The sequence below is a fragment of the Scyliorhinus canicula genome, chromosome 21, assembly GCF_902713615.1.
Source record: "Scyliorhinus canicula chromosome 21, sScyCan1.1, whole genome shotgun sequence".
NCBI classification, from domain to species: domain Eukaryota; kingdom Metazoa; phylum Chordata; class Chondrichthyes; order Carcharhiniformes; family Scyliorhinidae; genus Scyliorhinus; species Scyliorhinus canicula.
Window position 1 is genome coordinate 65,799,365 of NC_052166.1, and position 20,843 is coordinate 65,820,207.

The 20,843-nt window shown below is 51.0% G+C and overlaps 1 protein-coding gene across 3 annotated transcripts in view; it reads left to right on the plus strand.

Moving 5' to 3' along the window:
* Positions 1-20,843, plus strand: part of fibcd1 (fibrinogen C domain containing 1) — a 53,445-nt gene that overhangs the window by 15,136 nt on the left and 17,466 nt on the right. For all 3 annotated transcript variants that reach the window (XM_038782542.1, XM_038782544.1, XM_038782545.1), the window contains exons 2-4: positions 3,331-3,804; positions 7,546-7,708; positions 17,345-17,481. In XM_038782542.1, the coding sequence (XP_038638470.1) occupies positions 3,331-3,804; positions 7,546-7,708; positions 17,345-17,481 (774 nt within the window). The remainder of the gene's footprint in view (positions 1-3,330; positions 3,805-7,545; positions 7,709-17,344; positions 17,482-20,843) is intronic.

Genomic DNA, 20,843 nt, shown 5'->3' on the forward strand with positions numbered 1-20,843 from the left:
GTGGCCCTTGCACGGAAAAGTTTGCCCACCCCTGTTCTAAACTCTAGAGAGAATATCGGCCTAAACTGTTCAATCTCTCTTCATACGACAAACCCCTCATCTCTGGAATCAGTCTAGTGAACCTTCTCTGAGCTGCCTCCAATGCCGCTACATCTTACTTCAAATAAGGGGCCCAAAACTGTACACAATACTCCAGGTCTTACCAATGTCTTGTTTAGTTGCAACAACATTTCCTTACCTTTAGAATCAATTCCTTTAGCTATAAATGCCAACATTCCATTCACTTTCTTTATTACCTGCTGTACCTGCATGTTAGTTTTCTGCGACTCATGCACAAGGACACCCAGATCCCTCTGCACCGGAGCTCCCCGAACTCTCCCCCCATTTAGATAATACGTTGCCGTTCCATTTTTTCAACCAAAATGCATCTTATCAAAGTCCAGATACACTACATCTACAGGATCCCCATTATCCACTTTGTTTGTTACATCTTCAAAGAACTCGAGCAAATTAGTCTAGTTTGGGTGAGTAAATTTGCAGACGACACTAAAGTCGGTGGAGTTGTAGACAGCGCGGAAGGATGTTGCAGGTTACAGAGGGACATAGATAAGCTGCAGAGCTGGGCTGAGAGGTGGCAAATGGAGTTCAATGTGGAGAAGTGTGAGGTGATTCACTTTGGAAAGAATAACAGGAATGCGGAATATTTGGCTAATGGTAAAATTCTTGGTAGTGTGGATGAGCAGAGGGATCTCGGTGTCCATGTACATAGATCCCTGAAAGTTGCCACCCAGGTTGATAGGGTTGTGAAGAAGGCCTATGGTGTATTGGCCTTTATTGGTAGAGGGATTGAGTTCCGGAGCCATGAGGTCATGTTGCAGTTGTACAAAACTCTAGTACGGCCGCATTTGGAGTATTGCGTACAGTTCTGGTCGCCTCATTATAGGAAGGACGTGGAAGCTTTGGAATGGGTGCAGAGGAGATTTACCAGGATGTTGCCTGGTATGGAGGGAAAACCTTATGAGGAAAGGCTGATGGACTTGAGGTTGTTTTCGTTAGAGAGAAGAAGGTTAAGAGGTGACTTAATAGAGGCATACAAAATGATCAGAGGGTTAGATAGGGTGGACAGCGAGAGCCTTCTCCCGCGGATGGAGGTGGCTAGCACGAGGGGACATAGCCTTAAATTGAGGGGTAATAGATATAGGACAGAGGTCAGAGGTGGGTTTTTTACGCAAAGAGTGGTGAGGCTGTGGAATGCCCTACCTGCAACAGTAGTGAACTCGCCAACATTGAGGGCATTTAAAAGTTTATTGGATAAGCATATGGATGATAAGGGCATGGTGTAGGTTAGATGGCCTTTAGTTTTTTTCCATGTCGGTGCAACATCGAGGGCCGAAGGGCCTGTACTGCGCTGTATCGTTCTATGTTCTATGTTCTATTAGTCAAACATGATTTGCCCTTCATAAATCCATGCTGACTCTGATGAATAGCGCTTTGGCTTTCTAAATTTCCTGATATTACGTCCTTGATAATTGATAATAACAATTTTCCAACAATAGATGTTAAACTAACTGGTCTGTAGTTTCCCACATTTTGCCTCCCTCCCTTTTTGAATAAGGGCATTACATTAGCAGTTTCCAATCCACTGGACCCTTTCCCGTGTCCATAGAATTTTGGAATATCATAACCAATGGATCCACTGCCACACCCGAGGATGTCGTCCATCAGGCCCTGGGGACTTGTCCTCAATCCCAAGAGTTTGTTGAATACCGTTTCCCTATTGATGCTGATTGTTCCAAATTCCACCCTTTCTATTACCTCTGAATTGCCCGCTCCTATAGGAATGGTTCTAATGTCCTCCACCATGAAACAGCTCTAGAACCCTTTGTCCTCCTGAACATCCCTGATTTGAATCGCTCCATCACTGGCAGCTGTTCCTTCAGCTGCCTGGTCCCCAGGGACAGCAGGGTGGCACAGTTGTTAGCACTGCTGCCTCACAGAGCCAGGGACCTTGGGTTCAATTCTGGTGTTGGGTGACTGTGGAGTCTGTACGTCCTCCCCGTGTCTGCGTGGGTTTCCTCTGGTTTCCTCCCACAGTCCAAAGGTGCAGGTGAGGTGGATTGGCCGTGATAAATTGTCCCTTAGTGTCCAAAAGGTTAGGTGGGGTTACGCAGTTGGGGTGGGGAAGTGGGCTCTCTTTCAGTCTGTGCAGACTCGATGGGCTGAATGGCCTCCCCCTGCATTGTAGGGATTCTATCCTACGAGGCCAAGTTAAATCACAACAGAGATTTATTAACAAACTGGCAAACTATATATACAGATAAGAATAACACCGATTCTGGACTTTTCTCATTGACTAAAGGGCTTAGAATGACAGTATCCCTCCCCAACCGAGTCCCCGTCCTAACCCCCAATAGGCTCAGGTTTGCGTGCTCTATCCCCATAGGTTTCAGGGTGGGTCACATGGCGCACGAAGGATTGCCCCTGAGAGGGTCAACGCCATCACAATCCTTAAACCTCTCTGCCTCTCTACACCTCTCCTCCTTCAATACACCCCTTTAAAACGTTTCTCTTTGACCAAACATTAGGGGCGCGATTCCCCGCCCCCCACGCCGGGTGGGAGAATAGCGGGAGGGTCTCCCGACATTTTTCACGCCCTCCCGCTATTCTCTCCCCCCCACACCCGACCCACGCACCGAAACGCCGCTCGCCGATGGCCCGAGCGGCCGGGCCTTCACGCCCGTTTCAACACGGCAGCAAACACACCTGCTCGCTGCCGTCGTGAAACGGGTGCCAGATGCCTGTTTGGGGCATCTGGGGGCCCGATTGGCACGGCAGTACCACGGACATGCCAAGGGGGCCATGCTCCGTAACAGATGCACTCTTTTCCCTCTGCCGCCCTGCAAGATCAAGCCGCCACATCTTGCGGGGCGGCTGAGGGAAAAGACGGCAACTGCGCATGCGCGGGTTGGCATTGTCCAACCTGCGCATGCGCGGCTGACGTCATCGGCCGCGTCAGCCGGCGTGACGCTTGACGTGCGGCCTTGACGACGGTCGTCAAGGCCGCGCCGCACGGGGCCGCGCTCCTCGCTCCGCCCGGGGGGTAGAATCGGCCCTGGAAGTGGGCGTGAACGCTGCCGTGGGTCACGGCCTGTCCCACGGCAGCCTTTACGATTCTCCGCATTTGTGGAGAATCTCGCCCTAGGTCTCCCATCCTAATACCTCATTATATGGCTTGTTGTCAAATTCTGTTCGGTAATGACATTAAAGGTGCTGCATAATTGCTGTTAAGCGCTGAAATCCTAATTTATCAGATACTCTTCTCGTTTACAGAAGCTGAGCTGCGGTTACATGGTGTGTTTGGTGCTGCTGTTCCTGGCAGTGTTACTCGCTATGGCAGTGACTGGAGCCCTCCTCTTCCTCAACCAGTATCACCACGCCCCAGACACTCCTCCTGCCATCAGCACCAACCAGGACAAGACGCAGGCCCTGGTTACCATCGACCGGGCCGACAGCTCCAAGATCAACATCTTCATCGACCCCAACTGCCCAGATTACCAAGGCAACCTGGCCCGCCTGGAGGGCCTCCAATCATCGCTTCTCGCCGCCGTGTTCAGCCGCGGTGACGAGGTGAAGGCATCCGAGGAGCAGGACCGGGCGCTCCTGGTCACCGTGGCGGACCAGGTCTCCCGGCTCACAACCCGCACGGCACAGCTGAGGCAGGATTGCGAGACCTTGAAACGGGGTCAGGGCGGCTTGAGCCAAGAACTGAGCTTGCTTCAGTCTGAGCAAGGCAGGCTGATCGAGGTAAGGCAGTGGAATCCACACCAATGAGAGGGAACCAGGACTCAGAGTTCACCTTAAGGCCTGCTAGGTAGGGGAGGTGATGGCCTAGTGGTATTGTCACTGGATTAGTAATCCATGGTCTCAGGTCCCGGGTTCAAATCCCACCACGGCAGGTGGTGAACTTTGAGCTCAATAAACAAAATCTGGAATTAAGTGCAGATTTATGGGCAGCACGGTAGCATTGTGGATAGCACAAATGCTTCACGGGTCCCAGGTTCGAATACGGCTTGGGTCACTGTCTGTGCAGAGTCTGCACATTCTCCCCGTGTGCGCGTTGGTTTGCTCCGGGTGCTCCGGTTTCCTCCCACAGTCCAAAGATGTGCAGGTTAGGTGGATTGGCCGTGATAAATTGCCCTTAGTGTCCAAAATTGCCCTTAGTGTTGGGTGGGTTATGGGGATAGGGTGGAGGTGTTAAACTTGGGTAGGGTGCTCTTTCCAAGAGCTGGTGCAGACTCGATGGGCCGAATGGCCTCCTTCTGCACTGTAAATTCTATGACAAGTGGCACGGTGACGCAGTGCCCACGGCGCCGAGGACCTGGGTTCGATCCCAGCCCTGGGTCACTGTCCGTGTGGAGTTTGCACATTCTCCCTGTGTTTGCGTGGGTTTCGCCCCCACAACCCAAAGATGCGTTGGGTAGGTGGGTGACCACGTTAAATTGCCCCTTAATTGGGGGGAAAAAAACTATTTGGGTACTCAAAATTATTTTTTAAAAAGTCTAATGGTGACTGTGAAACCATTGCCAATAGTCGTCAAAACCCATCTGGTTCATTAATGTCGTTTAGGGAAGGAAATCTGCCGTCCTTACCTGGTCTGGCCTACATGTGACTCCAGACCCACACAGTGATGTGGTTGACTCTTTACTGACCCCCCGGTGGAATGGCTTCACAAGCCGCTCAGTTCAAGGGCAATTAGGGATGGGCAACAAATGCTGGCCCAAATTTTATTTTAAAATTACATATTTAACACATTGTCATTACTACTCATTTTCCCAGTTCCATGGCAGCTGCTCCCTGCTATATCACAGTGAGGGATTAAAAAAAAAATTTAGAGTACCCAGTTCTTTTCCCCGATTAGGGGATAATTTAGCGTGTCCAATTCACCTAACCTGCACATCTTTGGGTTGTGGGGGCGAAACCCACGCAGACACGGGGAGAATGTGTAAACTCCACACGGACAGTGACCCAGAGCCGGGATCGAACCCGGGTCCTCGGCGCCATGAGGCAGTAGTGCTAACCGCTGAGCCACCGTGTTGCCCTGGATCACAGGAAGGGATAGCCCTTAACTAAATCCCAGAGCTCATTGAAATCGTGGCGGGGTTTATAAAAGCTTCTAAAATCTGGGACTGTTCTCCTTAGGCCAGAGAACATAGAACATAGAACAGTACAGCACAGAATAGGCCCTTCATGTTGTGCCGAGCAATGATCACCCTACTCAAACCCACGTATCCAGCCTATACCCGTAACCCAACAACCCCCCCCCCCAACCTTACTTTTAAGGACACTACGGGCAATTTAGCGTGGCCAATCCACCTAACCCGCAAATCTTTGGACTGTGGGAGGAAACCGGAGCACCCGGAGGAAACCCACGCAGACACGGGGAGGACGTGCAGACTCCGCACAGAGAGTGACCCAGCCGGGAATCGAACCTGGGACCCTGGAGCTGTGAAGCATTTATGCTAACCACCATGCTACCGTGCTGCCCCAGGGAAGGGAAGGAGGAAGGGAAGATTTAACAGAACTTTTCAGCGTAACCAATCATTTTGATTCAGCAAATAACTGATTCCAGTCGCCGGGGGAACAATAATCGGAGGGACACAGGTTGAAGAAGGTCGGCTAAAGAACCAGAGGAGGAGAGTTTCGTTTTTTTTACACAGCAAGATGTTGTGATCTGGAACGGGCTGCCTAAAATGGAGCTGGATTCAGATCCTACCGTAACTTTAAAAAGGGAATTCAATAAATCGCAAAGAAAATCAGTTCGGGGCTCCGGGGAAATAGCAGGGGAGTGGGACTAATTGGCTAGTTCTGCCAACGAGCAAGCACAGGGACGATGGAAAGAATGGCCTCCTTTTTTAGGCTGTGAGATCTGCCAATCTGTTCAAACGGCACCCCACATCCACCTTCACCCAGGTGTTATGGTGGCGAGTGAGGCAGCGGACCCAAAAAAAACCCAGATTCTCCGCACCATGACTCAGCGAGTTTTCCTGAGGGATTCACCTCCAGGCCGTACAGGAAAGGCAGGAGGATACCTTTCCGAGGGACAGGTGCAGGGGGTCTACACACCTGGCTGTACTGGCCTGGGAGGAGGTCGCGAGGGAGGTCAGAGCCGGTGGTCAACAATGAAGGAGAGCTCTGCAGTGCAGGAAAAGGATGAATGATCTCCTACTCCATCAGTATAAGTGAGCCTTTAAACTCCAATCTCACACTCTCTTCAGGGCATTTGGCATTCTCAGGGTTAGAGTCCACAGGGCTGCCACACGCGACTAGCAGATGGGACGTCTGCCAGCCACTTTAAGGTCACCATATTGTGTTAGATCCTGCACAAACAGCATCTTTATCCCTGACTGGGGAGGGTTCAACACACACACAGCAGGCATGCATCCTTCTGAATTGCCCTTTTATCCATAGCGCTCGCAGTCAATCCACCCGTCTGTACATAGGGCAAGCTCACCCACAATTGGCGTGAGAGAGGCAAGACTGGGCGGTTACCCCGGAGGTGAGAGCACTAACGTGCCATGGAAAACAGGCTGCAGAGATACCTGGCGAGGACAGAGATCATTCCTGAGCCGAAGGCCAGAACAGCCTCCCCCAACAATGCAGTGAGGGTCCCTCCAGAATACATCAACAACGTGTGGACAATGACAGTGAGTGGCCTATCATGGAGGAGCCTTTCCAGTGAATCACTAATGATCTCTTTTCTCTATTCCGGCCACCAGCAAGAAGAGATGAAGGAATCCCTCCAGCAGATATCTCAACCCCAGACCACCTCCGATGAGGATGTTGAAGATCCATCGGCTGCAGATCCGTCACTCGTTCACCCCGCGCCAGCACAGATACATGCCAGCAAAGCGCAGACAACAAAATTCCAAACTAGTTTCCCACAGGCAGGGAGCTGGCTTTTGTTTCACGCCTGATACTGTGTCCTTGCCTGCCGTGATTCCAGAAAATTCCACCTCGCGTTTCAGAGCGGCACGAGCTAACAATGACCAAGCAATTAGAATGGAGCAGCGGGTGGAACAAGGGAGTGTTTCCTGTTGACTTGAAGCGCCATGGGATGAATTCCCATGCCAGCGTGGGAACTGTGACGTTTTGCGATCCTGCGACGGGTGAGGGGCGAGCAGCCGCGCCGGGTAACGCTCACGGCTCCCACGATATAAACGCCTGGAGAATAGCCGGGTCCGTGGTCACGCATGCACACGGCGGCGACCTGCAGCGGTTTGCCGTAAAACATGGCGCCGGCCGTGTACGGACCCGACCCTGCCATAAAGTCACTTCTGTTATGACAGCAAAAGTTACCAATTGGAGAGTCTGTTTGCTTTCTGACTCTTAGAATACGAGGCAGATGGGAACCAGGGGGAAGGGTGCAGGGATGGACGGGTGGGAAGGTGAGGGGTCAGAGGCTGGAAGTCACGTCGTGACATCTCTGCAAATATGTCCAGTCTGAATCGGCAACTCTGACACGATCCAATTCTCTTTCCTACACAGTTACTCTCGGAGAGTCAGGTTAACCTGGTTAAGGTCGTGGGTTCAGTCAGCGATGCACTGGACTCTCTCCAGAGAGAACATCAGGGAGGAACCGCAAGGTCCCATGGGAAGGCTGACCTGATGAAAGGACCTGCCAGAGCCCGTCCCAGGAGCTGCCCGAACGGTGAGTCCATTAGAAATCCCCCCCCCCCCCTTTCTTTTCCCCATTATATCCTTCATCCTTCTCACCCGTCAGTCTGTCCTCCCAGCTTTTCCTTACCATGGGAGGCTGAAGGAGTGAACCTTTTACCCATGTGTGACTGAGAAAGCATAAATTAACAAACTATCTTTAAAGCACCTTTCATGACCTCGGGACTTTAAAGCACTTTATAGTTCTTGTTTTAATCATTGTTTTAGTCACTGTTTGCTTTTAAATTTAGAGTGCCCAATTATTTTTTTTCAATTAAGGGGTAATTTAGCATGACCGATTCAACCACCCAGTACATCTTTGGGTTGTGGAGGTGAAACCCACGCACACACTGGGAGTGCAAACTCCACACGGACAGTGACCCAGGGCCGGGATCAAATCCGGGTCCTCAGCGCCGTAGACAGCAGTGCTAACCACTGCATCACCGTGCTGCTCAAGAGAGACCCTTTCAAGGGCAGATCCAGTACACTTCTGTCTTGTTAGAACCTTCTGCTCAACCTCACAGCAGACTACAGACAGACCTGGCTCCTCCAATTAATTACATCCTCTGTATCCACTGAGTTGTCCCATGACTTGCTTAACGCGGACTAAACACAGTCCCTCATATTATCTAGGGAACCTCCAGCAATCAAGACAATATCCCGTGAGCCATCTATAGGTTAACAAGTAACTGGTTAGAAACCATGGTCACCTTTCCTTTTATGACACCATAATTACAGCTTTAGCAGACACACTACCTGTATGTTTTTTAAACCAGGATTTTTTAATAACATAACTGCCACAAATATAAAATATTGGGCAGGATCTACAGGTCATGTTGCGTCTGAAACGGGGCTCAGTGCGAGATAGGATATTGCCGTATTTTCGGGTGAGCTGAAGTTTACGGTGAGTAGAAAATGGGAGACTGATCCCGTGACTGTTGGAATAATTAAGTCTGTAATTGAGAATGAGGGAATATTTCTATCAGTTCTTAGGTGGTCTACATCAATTATCTCCCCTTAGACTTAGATTCATGCAGTGTAGCGTGGGTGTCACATTGGTAAGTAACTGGACACTTCCTGCCTTGCAGTCCCATCTTTAAAGGTGATAATTACACAAAATATTTCAAGCAGAAAATCTCTGCAGATCTGTTTAATGCATAAATCTGGAGCCTGTCTGCCCATCTGTTCTCATTTATAATCAATTGGTGCATAAACCTCACCATTGTCACTTGAGGCAGAATTCTTCAACCGGCTTCAGTTGAGGCTCAGTCTGTCATGCTCCGGCTGATGGGCGAAGAGTTTCAGGGTTCAAGTCCCCGTTCGAGGTGCTTCAGCGCATCATCCAGGTTGACAATCCAGTGCAGTGAGAGCTTCACCGGTACATAGGAACATAGCAACATAGGCCTCAGGAGCGAGGGTGTAGGCCTAGCGGTCCTTCGAGCCTGTATCACCATTCAGTAAGAGGGATCAACCATCCACCTTCTCCCGCTCACAAACCTCCGAGATTTCCGCACTCCCTCCCACCCAGGCTTTGCCTTCTTCCACACCCTCCCATCAGTAAGAAGGTACAGACGTCTGAAGAACTGCACATCCAGACATAGGAATTAGCTTCTTCCCCACAGCTACAAGACTCCTCCACTACTCCCCCCCCTCGGACTGATTTGTTCCCTGTAAGGAACACCTTCCCTTTTTCCAAACTTCAAATGGATGTAGGCCCGACCTGTTCAACCGTTCTACATGAGGGAAGAACTCCATTCCCCCGGAGTCACTGTCCGTGTGGAGTTTGCACATTCTCCCCGTGGGTCTCACCCCCACAACCCAAGGATGTGCAGGGTAGGTGGATTGGCCACGTTAAATTGTTCCTTAAATGGAAAAAAAGATTTGGGTACTCTAAATTTAAAATGACATTTAAATTTAAATGACCCTGTCAGAGGGTCAGTACTGAGGGAGTGCTGCACTGTCAGGGTCAGTACTGAGGGAGTGCTGCACTGTCAGGGTCAGTACTGAAGGAGTGCTGCACTGTCAGAGGGTCAGTACTGAGGGAGTGCCGCACTGTCAGAGGGTCAGTACTGAGGGAGTGCCGCACTGTCAGAGGGTCAGTACTGAGGGAGTGCCGCACTGTCAGAGGGTCAGTACTGAGGGAGTGCTGCACTGTCAGAGGGTCAGTACTGAGGGAGTGCCGCACTGTCAGAGGGTCAGTACTGAGGGAGCGCTGCACTGTCAGAGGGTCAGTACTGAGGGAGTGCCGCACTGTCAGAGGGTCAGTACTGAGGGAGTGCCGCACTGTCAGAGGGTCAGTACTGAGGGAGTGCCGCACTGTCAGAGGGTCAGTACTGAGGGAGTGCCGCACTGTCAGAGGGTCAGTACTGAGGGAGTGCTGCACTGTCAGAGGGTCAGTACTGAGGGAGTGCCGCACTGTCAGAGGGTCAGTACTGAGGGAGCGCTGCACTGTCAGAGGGTCAGTACTGAGGGAGTGCCGCACTGTCAGAGGGTCAGTACTGAGGGAGCGCTGCACTGTCAGAGGGTCAGTACTGAGGGAGTGCCGCACTGTCACAGGGTCAGTGCTGAGGGAGTGCTGCACTGTCAGAGGGTCAGTACTGAGGGAGTACCGCACTGTCAGAGGGTCAGTACTGAGGGAGTGCCGCACTGTCAGAGGGTCAGTACTGAGGGAGTGCTGCACTGTCAGAGGGTCAGTACTGAGGGAGTGCTGCACTGTCAGAGGGTCAGTACTGAGGGAGTGCTGCACTGTCAGAGGGTCAGTACTGAGGGAGTGCTGCACTGTCAGAAGGTCAGTACTGAGGGAGTGCCGCACTGTCAGAGGGTCAGTGCTGAGGGAGTGCCGCACTGTCAGAGGGTCAGTACTGAGGGAGTGCCGCACTGTCAGAGGGTCAGTACTGAGGAAGTGCCGCACTGTCAGAGGGTCAGTACTGAGGGAATGCTGCACTGTCAGAGGGTCAGTACTGAGGGAGTGCTGCACTGTCAGAGGGTCAGTACTGAGGGAGTGCCGCACTGTCAGAGGGTCAGTACTGAGGGAGTGCTGCACTGTCAGAGGGTCAGTACTGAGGGAGTGCCGCTCTTTCAGAGGGTCAGTACTGAGGGAGTGCTGCACTGTCAGAGGGTCAGTATTGGGGGAGTGCCGCACTGTCAGAGGGTCAGTACTGAGGGAGTGCTGCACTCTCAGAGGGTCAGTACTGAGGGAGTGCTGCACTGTCAGAGGGTCAGTACTGAGGGAGCCCTGCACTGTCAGAGGGTCAGTACTGAGGGAGTGCTACACTGTCAGAGGGTCAGTACTGAGGGAGTGCCGCACTGTCAGAGGGTCAGTACTGAGGGAGTGCCGCACTGTCAGAGGGTCAGTACTGAGGGAGTGCTGCACTGTCAGAGGGTCAGTACTGAGGGAGTGCCGCACTGTCAGAGGGTCAGTACTGAGGGAGTGCTGCACTGTCAGAGGGTCAGCACTGAGGGAGTGCCGCACTGTCAGAGGGTCAGTACTGAGGGAGTGCTGCACTGTCAGAGGGTCAGTACTGAGGGAGTGCTGCACTGTCAGAGGGTCAGTACTGAGGGAGTGCCGCACTGTCAGAGGGTCAGTACTGAGGGAGTGCCGCACTGTCAGAGGGTCAGTACTGAGGGAGTGCCGCACTGTCAGAGGGTCAATACTGAGGGAGTGCTGCACTGTCAGAGGGTCAGTACTGAGGGAGTACCGCACCGTCAGAGGGTCAGTACTGAGGGAGCCGCACTGTCAGAGGGTCAGTACTGAGGGAGCCGCACTGTCAGAGGGTCAGTACTGAGGGAGCCGCACTGTCAGAGGGTCAGTACTGAGGGAGTGCTGCACTGGCATGGCTCAGTCCTGTGTGTGTGCTGAACTGTCGGAGGGACAAAATTGAGAACCTACTCCCAGTGAGTTCTCCCAATGACCCAGAGAAGACACAGCCAGAATGAGACACAGCTATGAGTAAGTTAGGAATTTGAAGCTCGGTGGGAATTCGAAGATTGGTGGGGAGGAGGTGCTTTTTATCCCTGGTAAGTGACTAGTACGTAGTTTTTCTTTTTTCTTTTTCTTTTCATTGGTATATTTATTTTTATCTTTGTTTTTTTTCTCGAATTGTTGTTGTATAAGTTAACCAATGGTTTAAGACATGGCAGGAGAACCCAGACCCGTGTCATGCTCCTCATGTGCGATGTGGGAGCTCAGGGACACGTCCACTGTCCCTGGCTCCTTCACGTGCAAGAAGTGTGTCCAGTTGCAGCTCTTGTTAGACCGCTTGACGGCTCTGGAGCTGCGGATGGACTCACTTTGGAACATTCGCGATACTGAGGACGTCGTATCGATGATATGGCTCGCCAGGGGAAGGCAGCAGCAGCCAGGTTCATGGCACTTTGGCTGGCACTGCTGCGCAGCAGGGCAGGAAGAAAAATGGCAGGGCTATGGTGATAGGGGACTCAATCGTAAGGGAAATAGACAGGCGGTTCTGCGGACGCAATTGAGACTCCAGGATGGTATGTTGCCTCCCTGGTGCAAGGGTCAAGGGTGTCTCGGCCGGCTGCAGGATATTCTGGGCGGGGAGGGTGAACAGCCAGCTGTCGTGGTGCACATAGTCACCAACGATATGGGTAAAAAACGGGACAAGGTCCTACAAGCTGAATTCAGGGAGTTAGGAGTTAAACTAAAAAATAGGGCCTCAGAGATAGTAATCTCAGGATTGCTCCCTGTGCCACGAGCTAGTCAGATAGGGCAGCACGGTAGCATGGTGGTTAGCATGAATGCTTCACAGCTCCAGGGTCCCAGGTTCAGTTCCCGGCTGGGTCACTGTCTGTGTGGAGTCTGCACGTCCTCCCAGTGTGTGCGTGGGTTTCCTCCGGGTGCTCCGGTTTCCTCCCACAGTCCAAAGATGTGCGGGTTAGGTGGATTGGCCATGCTAAATGAAATGAAATGAAAATTGCTTATTGTCACGAGTAGGCTTCAATGAAGTTACTGTGAAAAGCCCCTAGTCGCCACATTCCGGCGCCTGTCCGGGTCAGGCTGATACGGGAATTGAACCGTGCTGCTGGCCTGCTTGGTCTGCTTTAAAAGCCAGCGATTTAGCCTGGTGAGCTAAATCAGCCCCGTTGCCCGTAGTGTCCTAAAAGTAAGGTTGGGGGGGGGGGGGTTGTTGGGTTACAGGTATAGGGTGGATACGTGGGTTTGAGTAGGGTGATCATTGCTCGGCACAACATCGAGGGCCGAAGGGCCTGTTCTGTGCTGTACTGTTCTATGTTCTATGAATGCGTGGCTCGAGAGATGCTGCAAGAGGGAGGGATTCAAATTCCTGAGGCATTGGAACCGGTTCTGGGGGAGGTGAGACCAGTACAAACCGGACGGTCTGCACCTGGGCAGGACTGGAACCGATGTCCTAGGGGGGGGGGTGTTTGCTAGAGCTGTTGGGGAGGGTTTGAACTAATGTGGCAGGGGGATGGGAACCAATGGAGGAAGTCGGAAGGTAGTAAAACAGGGACAGAAACAAAAGGCAGGAAGGGGGAACGTGTAAGGCAGAGAAGACATAGTCAAAAATCAAAAGGGGCGACAGCACAAGGCACAGTGACTGAGGGGAGCTCAGTGAATAGGCCCAGTAATACTAAAAGGAATAAAACGGGAAGTAAAAACGTAAATGGTTCGCGATGTGGCAGGCTGTTACATGAAGATATGGGTTCCACGACAAAGAAAATTAGGAGAAAAGTTAGGAGGAAATATAACTCAGGAGAGGTTACTGATCGAGGTGTTATGATTCAAAACAGAGGTAAAAAAGCCAACATAAGTGTACTTTACCTGAATGCTCGTAGTAATCGGAATAAGGTAAATGAGGTGATGGCGCAAATCATCGTAAATGACTATGATTTAGTGGCCATTACTGAAACATGGTCAAAGGATGGTCACGACTGGGAGTTAAATATCCGAGGCTATCAAACTATTCGGAAGGACAGAGTGGATGGTAAGGGAGGTGGTGTTGCTCTGTTATTTAAGGATGACATCCGGGCAATAGTAAGGGATGACATCAGTGCTATGGAGGATAAGATTGAATCCATTTGGGTGGAAATCAGGAATAGTAAGGCGGAAAAGTCACTGATAGGAGTAGTCTATAGGCCACCAAATAGTAACGTTATGGTGGGGCAGGCAATAAACAAAGAAATAACTGATGCATGGAGAAATGGTACAGCAGTTATCATGGGGGATTTTAATCTACATGTCGATTGGTTTAACCAGGTCGGTCAAGGCAGCGTTGAGGAGGAGTTTACAGAATGCATCTGCGATAGTTTCCTAGAACAGTATGTAATGGAATCTACGAGGGAACAAGCAGTCCTAGATCTGGTCCTGTTAATGAGACAGGATTGATTAATGATCTCATAGTTAGGGATCCTCTTGGAAGAAGCGATCACAATATGGTGGAATTTAAAATACAGATGGAGGGTGAGAAGGTAAAATCAAACATTAGTGTTTTGTGCATAAACAAAGGAGATTACAATGGGATGAGAGGAGCTAGCTAAGGTAGATTGGGAGCAAAGACTTTATGGTGAAATAGTTGAGGAACAGTGGAGAACCTTCCAAGTGATTTTTCACAGTGCTCAGCAAAGGTTTATACCAACAAAAGGGAAGGACGGTAGAAAGAGGGAAAATCGACTGTGGATATCTAAGGAAATAAGGGAGAGTATCAAATTGAAGGGAAAAGCATACAAAGTGGCAAAGATTAATGGGAGACTAGAGGACTGGGAAATCTTTAGCGGGCAACAGAAAGCTACTAAAAAGCTATAAAGAGTAAGATAGATTATGAGAGTAAACTTGCTCAGAATATAAAAACAGACAGTAAAAGTTTCTACAAATATATAAAACAAAAAACAGTGGCTCAGGTAAATATTGGTCCTTTAGAGGATGAGAAGGGAGATTTAATAATGAGAGATGAGGAAATGGCTGAGGAACTGAACAGGTTTTTTGGGTCGGTCTTCACAGTGGAAGACACAAATAACATGCCAGTGACTGATAAAAATGAGGCTATGACAGGTGAGGACCTTGAGAGGATTGTTATCACTAAGGAGGTAGTGATGGGCAAGCTAATGGGGCTAAAGGTAGACAAGTCTCCTGGCCTTGATGGAATGCATCCCAGAATGCTAAAAGAGATGGCTAGGGAAATTGCAGATGCACTAGTGATAATTTACCAAAATTCACTAGACTCTGGGGTGGTCCCGGTGGATTGGAAATTAGCAAACGTGACACCACTGTTTAAAAAAGGAGATAGGCAGAGAGCGGGTAATTATAGGCCAGTTAGCTTAACTTCGGTAGTAGGGAAGATGCTGGAATCTATCATCAAGGAAGAAATAGCGAGGCATCTGGATGGAAATTGTCCCATTGGGCAGACGCAGCATTCATAAAGGGCAGGTCGTGCCTAACTAATTTAGTGGAATTTTTTGAGGACATTACCAGTGCAGTAGATAACGGGGAACCAATGGATGTGGTATTTCTGGATTTCCAGAAAGCCTTTGACAAGGTGCCACACAAAACGTTGCTGCATAAGATAAAGATGCATGGCATTAAGGGTAAAGTAGTAGCATCGATAGAGGATTGGTTAATTAATAGAAAGCAAAGAGTTGGGATAAATGGGTGTTTCTCTGGTTGGCAATCAGTAGCTAGTGGTGTCCCTCAGGGATCAGTGTTGGGCCCACAATTGTTCACAATTTACATAGATGATTTGGGGACCAAGTGCAATGTGTCCAAGTTTGCAGATGACACTAAGATGAGTGGTAAAGCAAATAGTGCAGAGGATACAGAAGTCTGCAGAGGGATTTAGATAGGTTAAGTGAATGGGCTCGGGTCTGGCAGATGGAATACAATGTTGACAAATGTGAGGTTATCCATTTTGGTAGGAATAACGGCAAAAGGGATTATTATTTAAATGATAAAATATTAAAACATGCTGCTGTGCAGAGAGACCTGGGTGTGCTAGTGCATGAGTCGCAAAAAGTTGGTTTACAGGTGCAACAGGTGATTGAGAAGGCAAATGGAATTTTGTCCTTCATTGCTAGAGGGATAGAGTTTAAGACTAGGGATGTTATGCTGCAACTGTATAAGTTGTTAGTGAGGCCACACCTGGAATATTAGAACATAGAACAGTACAGCACAGAACAGGCCCTTCGGCCCTCAATGTTGTGCCGAGCCATGATCACCCTACTCAAACCCACGTATCTACCCTATACCCGTAACCCAACAACGCCCCCCTTAACCTTACTTTTATTAGGACACTACGGGCAATTTAGCATGGCCAATCCACCTAACCCGCACATCTTTGGACTGTGGGAGGAAACCGGAGCACCCGGAGGAAACCCACGCACACAGGGGGAGGACGTGCAGACTCCACACAGACAGTGACCCAGCCGGGAATCGAACCTGGGACCCTGGAGCTGTGAAGCATGTATGCTAACCACCATGCTACCCTGCTGCCCCAGTTTAATGTTTCATCCAAAAGACGGAACGCTGACTCTGTGGCACTCTCTCAGTACTTACTCCCTAACTGTGTGGTACATAAGAACATAAGAGCTAGGAGCAGGAGTAGGCCACCTGGCCCCTCGAGCCTGCTCCGCCATTCATATTGTGTTCAGTTTTGGTCTCCTTACTTGAGAAAGGACGTACTGGCGCTGGAGGGTGTGCAGAGGAGATTCACTAGGTTAATCCCAGAGCTGAAGGGGTTGGAGTATGAGGAGAGGTTGAGTAGACTGGGACTGTACTTGTTGGAATTTAGAAGGATGAGGGGGATCTTATAGAAACATATAAAATTATGAAGGGAATAGATAGGATAGAAGCGGGCAGGTTGTTTCCACTGGCGGGTGAAAGCAGAACTAGGGGGCATAGCCTCAAAATAAGGGGAAGTAGATTTAGGACTGAGTTTAGGAGGAACTTCTTCACCCAAAGGGTTGTGAATCTATGGAATTCCTTGCCCAGTGAAGCAGTTGAGGCTCCTTCTTTAAATGTTTTTCAGGTAAAGATAGATAGTTTTTTGAAGAATAAAGGGATTAAGGGTTATGGTGTTCGGGCCGGAAAGTGGAGCTGAGTCCACAAAAGATCAGCCATGATCTCATTGAATGGCGGAGCAGGCTCGAGGGGCCAGGTGGCCTACTCCTGCTCCTAGTTCTTATGTTCTTATGTACCACACAGTCAGGGAGTAAGTACTGAGAGAGTGCCACAGAGTCAGCGTTCTGTCTTTTGGATGAAACATTAAACTGAGAGCCTGTCAGCTCTCTTATGTGGAAGTACAGATCCCATGGCAACTATTTTGAAGAACAGCAGAGGACTACTCCCTGGTGACCAATACTTATTTCTCAATCAACTTTGCAAAGACAGATTATCTGGTCATTATCCCATTGCTGTTTGTGGGAGGTTGCTGTGGGCAGATTGGTTGCTGCGTTACCCACATTACAACAATGACTGTACTTTAAAGGCACTTTGTTGCTCTGTAGGGGCACCTTCAGGTCATGAAAGGCGCTATATAAATGTATGTTTATCTTTTAGCCCTTCACTTTCTAACTTTTAATATCTTTGTCATCCCAAATGCTCTGATGAACATTAACAATTAGTTCATTAAACCCTCTCTTTCCTCTTCGGAAATCCTTGCAGATCCTCGGCCGAGAGATTGCTACGATATCTACATGTCTGGACAGAGGGAGGATGGAATCTATTCAATATTTCCAACCCACTATCCTGCCGGATTTCAGGTCTCCTGTGACATGACGATGGCTGGGGGAGGTTGGACTGTGAGTATTGGATCCAAGTTTGCTGGAAGTCTTATCTCTTTAATGAAATTCCATCCTCCCAAATTCCATTCCATTCCCTCTCGCAGGATCTCTGTGTTCCTCCAGTCCTGGCCTCCCACAACGTGGCAGACGTGTCTCCAGCTACCCCCCCCCCCCCCCCCCAAGCTACGTTACGGCCTCCTGCCCTCTGCAACACCGCCCCCCCCCCCCCCTCTCTAACAGCTCTGTAACTGTCCGTACACCATATGGACGGCAGCAGTCCACCCCACCTTCTGGTGAACAACTAAAAGGAAAAAACCCTCCGTCAATCATTGTCTCGCTCCCTATCATAATATAATAATAAGCTTTATTAGTGTCACAAGTAAGCTTACATTAATACGGCAATGAAGTTACTGTGAAAAGCCCCTAGTCGCCACATTCCGGCGCTGTTCGGGTACACAGAGGGAGAATTCAGAATGTCCCAATTCACCTCACAGCACGTCTTTCGGGACTTGTGGGAGGAATCCGGAGCACCCGGAGGAAACCCATGCAGACACGGGGAGAACGTGCAGACTCCGCACAGACAGTGACCCAAGCTGGGAATCGAACCTGGGACCCTGGCTCTGTAAAGCCATAGTGTTAACCACTGTGCTACCTTTAAATCTACTTTTGACCAAACCTTTAGCTACCTGTTCCAGAATCGCAGAATTCCGACAGTGCAGAAGGACGCCATTTGGCTCATTAAGTCTGCACCGACCCTGTACCTGGGCCCACTCCCTGGCAACCCCGTAACCCCCAAACTAACCTTTGGGATGCCAAGGGGCAATTTATCATGGCCAATCCACCTAACCTGCGCATCTTTGGACTGTGGGAGGAAACCGGAGCATCCGGAGGAAACCCACGCAGACACAGGGAGAACGTGCAGACTCCGCACAGACAGTGACCCGAGGCCAGAATTGAACCCGGGCCCCTGGCGCTGTGAAGCAGCAGTGCTAGCCACTGTGCCTGTGTGCCGCCCCGCTTTGTGTTCCTCAGTGTCAGACGTTACTCGATAATCACTGCTTGAAATCGCCCAGGATGTTTGGCTACCTTCCAGGGGCTATACGAATGCAAGTTGCAGTTGTTGAATGAGTTCCATCTCCAACCCCAGGTTGCCAACCCTCCACGATTGCCCTGGAGAGTCTCCAGGTATTGAAGGTAAATCTCCCCAGCGCTGCAGCAAGCAAAGCAGAGGAGAAAACAAATCACTGGGCCATTGACAAAGGTTGTGCCTTTTCAATTTGTTTACACCTTGTGAATACACGCACAGGGCGCGATTTACCGGCCTCATTGTGGCCGACTTGGTGACAGGACGAGGCCGATGAATCTCCGGAGAGGCCTCTCGCGAGATTTGCGACGTTTGGGTCTGGGCCTGATGGGAGCCATGCCCGTATAAGGCAGGATGAAGGGGCTTTGGGGGGGGGGGGGCGAGAAAGGGGGTATGGGGAGGTTCTCATAAAGATTGGGGGGATTAAGGGTGGGGGTCCCGAATGGGGGGGGGAGCAAAAGGGGGGGTGGGGAGACCTGAAAACAAGAGCCCTCAGCCACCCCATAATAGAGTATATTAACTTGGAGGGGGAAGGGGGGTAATGCCCGTATTTGAGGAGGGTGACACTGCCATGGGTGGGCAGTGTGGGGGACACTCAAACTCATTTATAGATCAGGGTACCCTTTCAAAATGGCAGCCCAATCGCTGAGGAGCCGCTGACACTCTGTCATGAGTTCAGTTCCCCAGTGATTAAAACCAGTTGGGTTCTTCGGCCGCTGACGGCGAAATCGTGTTCGGCAATCAGCCGGATAATCAAAGTTCCCGACCGAATTGGGGGCGGCGCCGCTTTCGCGTTGCTCCGCCTCCTCCAAAGCGCCGCGTTACATATCAACGGCCTCAAGCCATTGGCTGAGGCCCACTCCCGATGCTCCGCCCCCGGCCGGCCGTGTCCCCGACGGCGCGGGACACGGGTGGTCTCAGCCGTGCGGGAACGCGGTGGCTGCGGACTCAGTCCAGCGCCGACACAGTCGGGGGCGGGCCGATCCGCGGGCGGGGGGGGGACTTTAATAGGGCTGGGGGCACTATGGGGGGGGGGGGGGGGGTGGTCCACGGCGTGCGAGCCGGCCGAAGGGGGCGGACTGTTTCGCGGGCCGGGTCCGTGGAGCGTCCGCCGCCGTGTTGCACAGTGCGGCCGCTGCCGGGCACAGGCGCATCCACGGACCCCGCAATTCTCCGGGACGCATCGGCAGCTAGTCGGGTGCTCCATCCACCATCCACGGACCCCGCAATTCTCCGGGACACATCGGCAGCTAGAGTCGGGTGCTCCATGCTGCCTTCCTGCTGGCCCCAGCAAAACAAGAAATCGGCGACCGTTTTAGGCCGTTTTGTCTGGTGTAAAATGCCACCCTTGCCACGCCAGCGAGGGGTCATTGCCCCAGAATCGGAGAGTCCAGCCCAACATTTCGAAGTTTGGGCTAGACTGGGGAGAAACTCCCCATGGCCCAAAACGGTAGCACAGTGGTTAGCACTATTGCTTCACAGCGTCACGGACCCGGGTTCGATTCCCAGCTTGGGTCACTGTCTGTGCGGAGTCTGCACATTCTCCCCGTGTCCGCGTGGGTTTCCTCCGGGTGCTCCGGTTTCCTCCCACAAGTCCCGCAAGACGTGCTGTTGGGTGAATTGGACATTCTGAATTCTCGCTCAGTGTACCCGAACAGGTGCCGAAGTGTGGCGACTAGGGGCTTTTCACAGTAACTTCATTGCAGTGTTAATGTCAGCCTACTTGTGACAATAAAGATTATTATTATTATTTGACTAAGGGCACAATTCTCCCCAAAAATCTCTTAAGTTCATTTGTGGGGGTTTTACAGGGAATTCCCCATCGCTATCCAATGACACTTATGGAGGGAATCTCTGGCCCTGTTCGCCTGGCGACCGGTGAATCCCACTCGAGGAGGTCAGTGGATTTCTCCATTGTCCGTGTCTTGCCCGTGGCGTTCTCGTGGCGGACGGGCCGGACGAATGCAGCCCTGCGGAGTTTTTCACCGGTTTAGCCCACACTTAGAGGGCGTGAATTTCCCAAAAGGGAATAAACATCCCTCGCGAGCGCCTTTAGCCGCGTGTTTCCCGGAATACGCAGTGCCGAGAAATACCTGGCTATTTAACGCGTCTCGCGACTCACGTTGAATAAGGGGCCTGAACAGGGAACACAGGCCCAGGCTGCACACAGCCCGTTTTTTACAGTGGGCAGCGAGAGCACAACATGGCCGGAGAATCCCGGGATAGCTCTCCCGACAGGCTCCGCACCTCGCCGGATTCACCCAAGTCCTGCAACTCAATGAAGTTGGAACTTCGT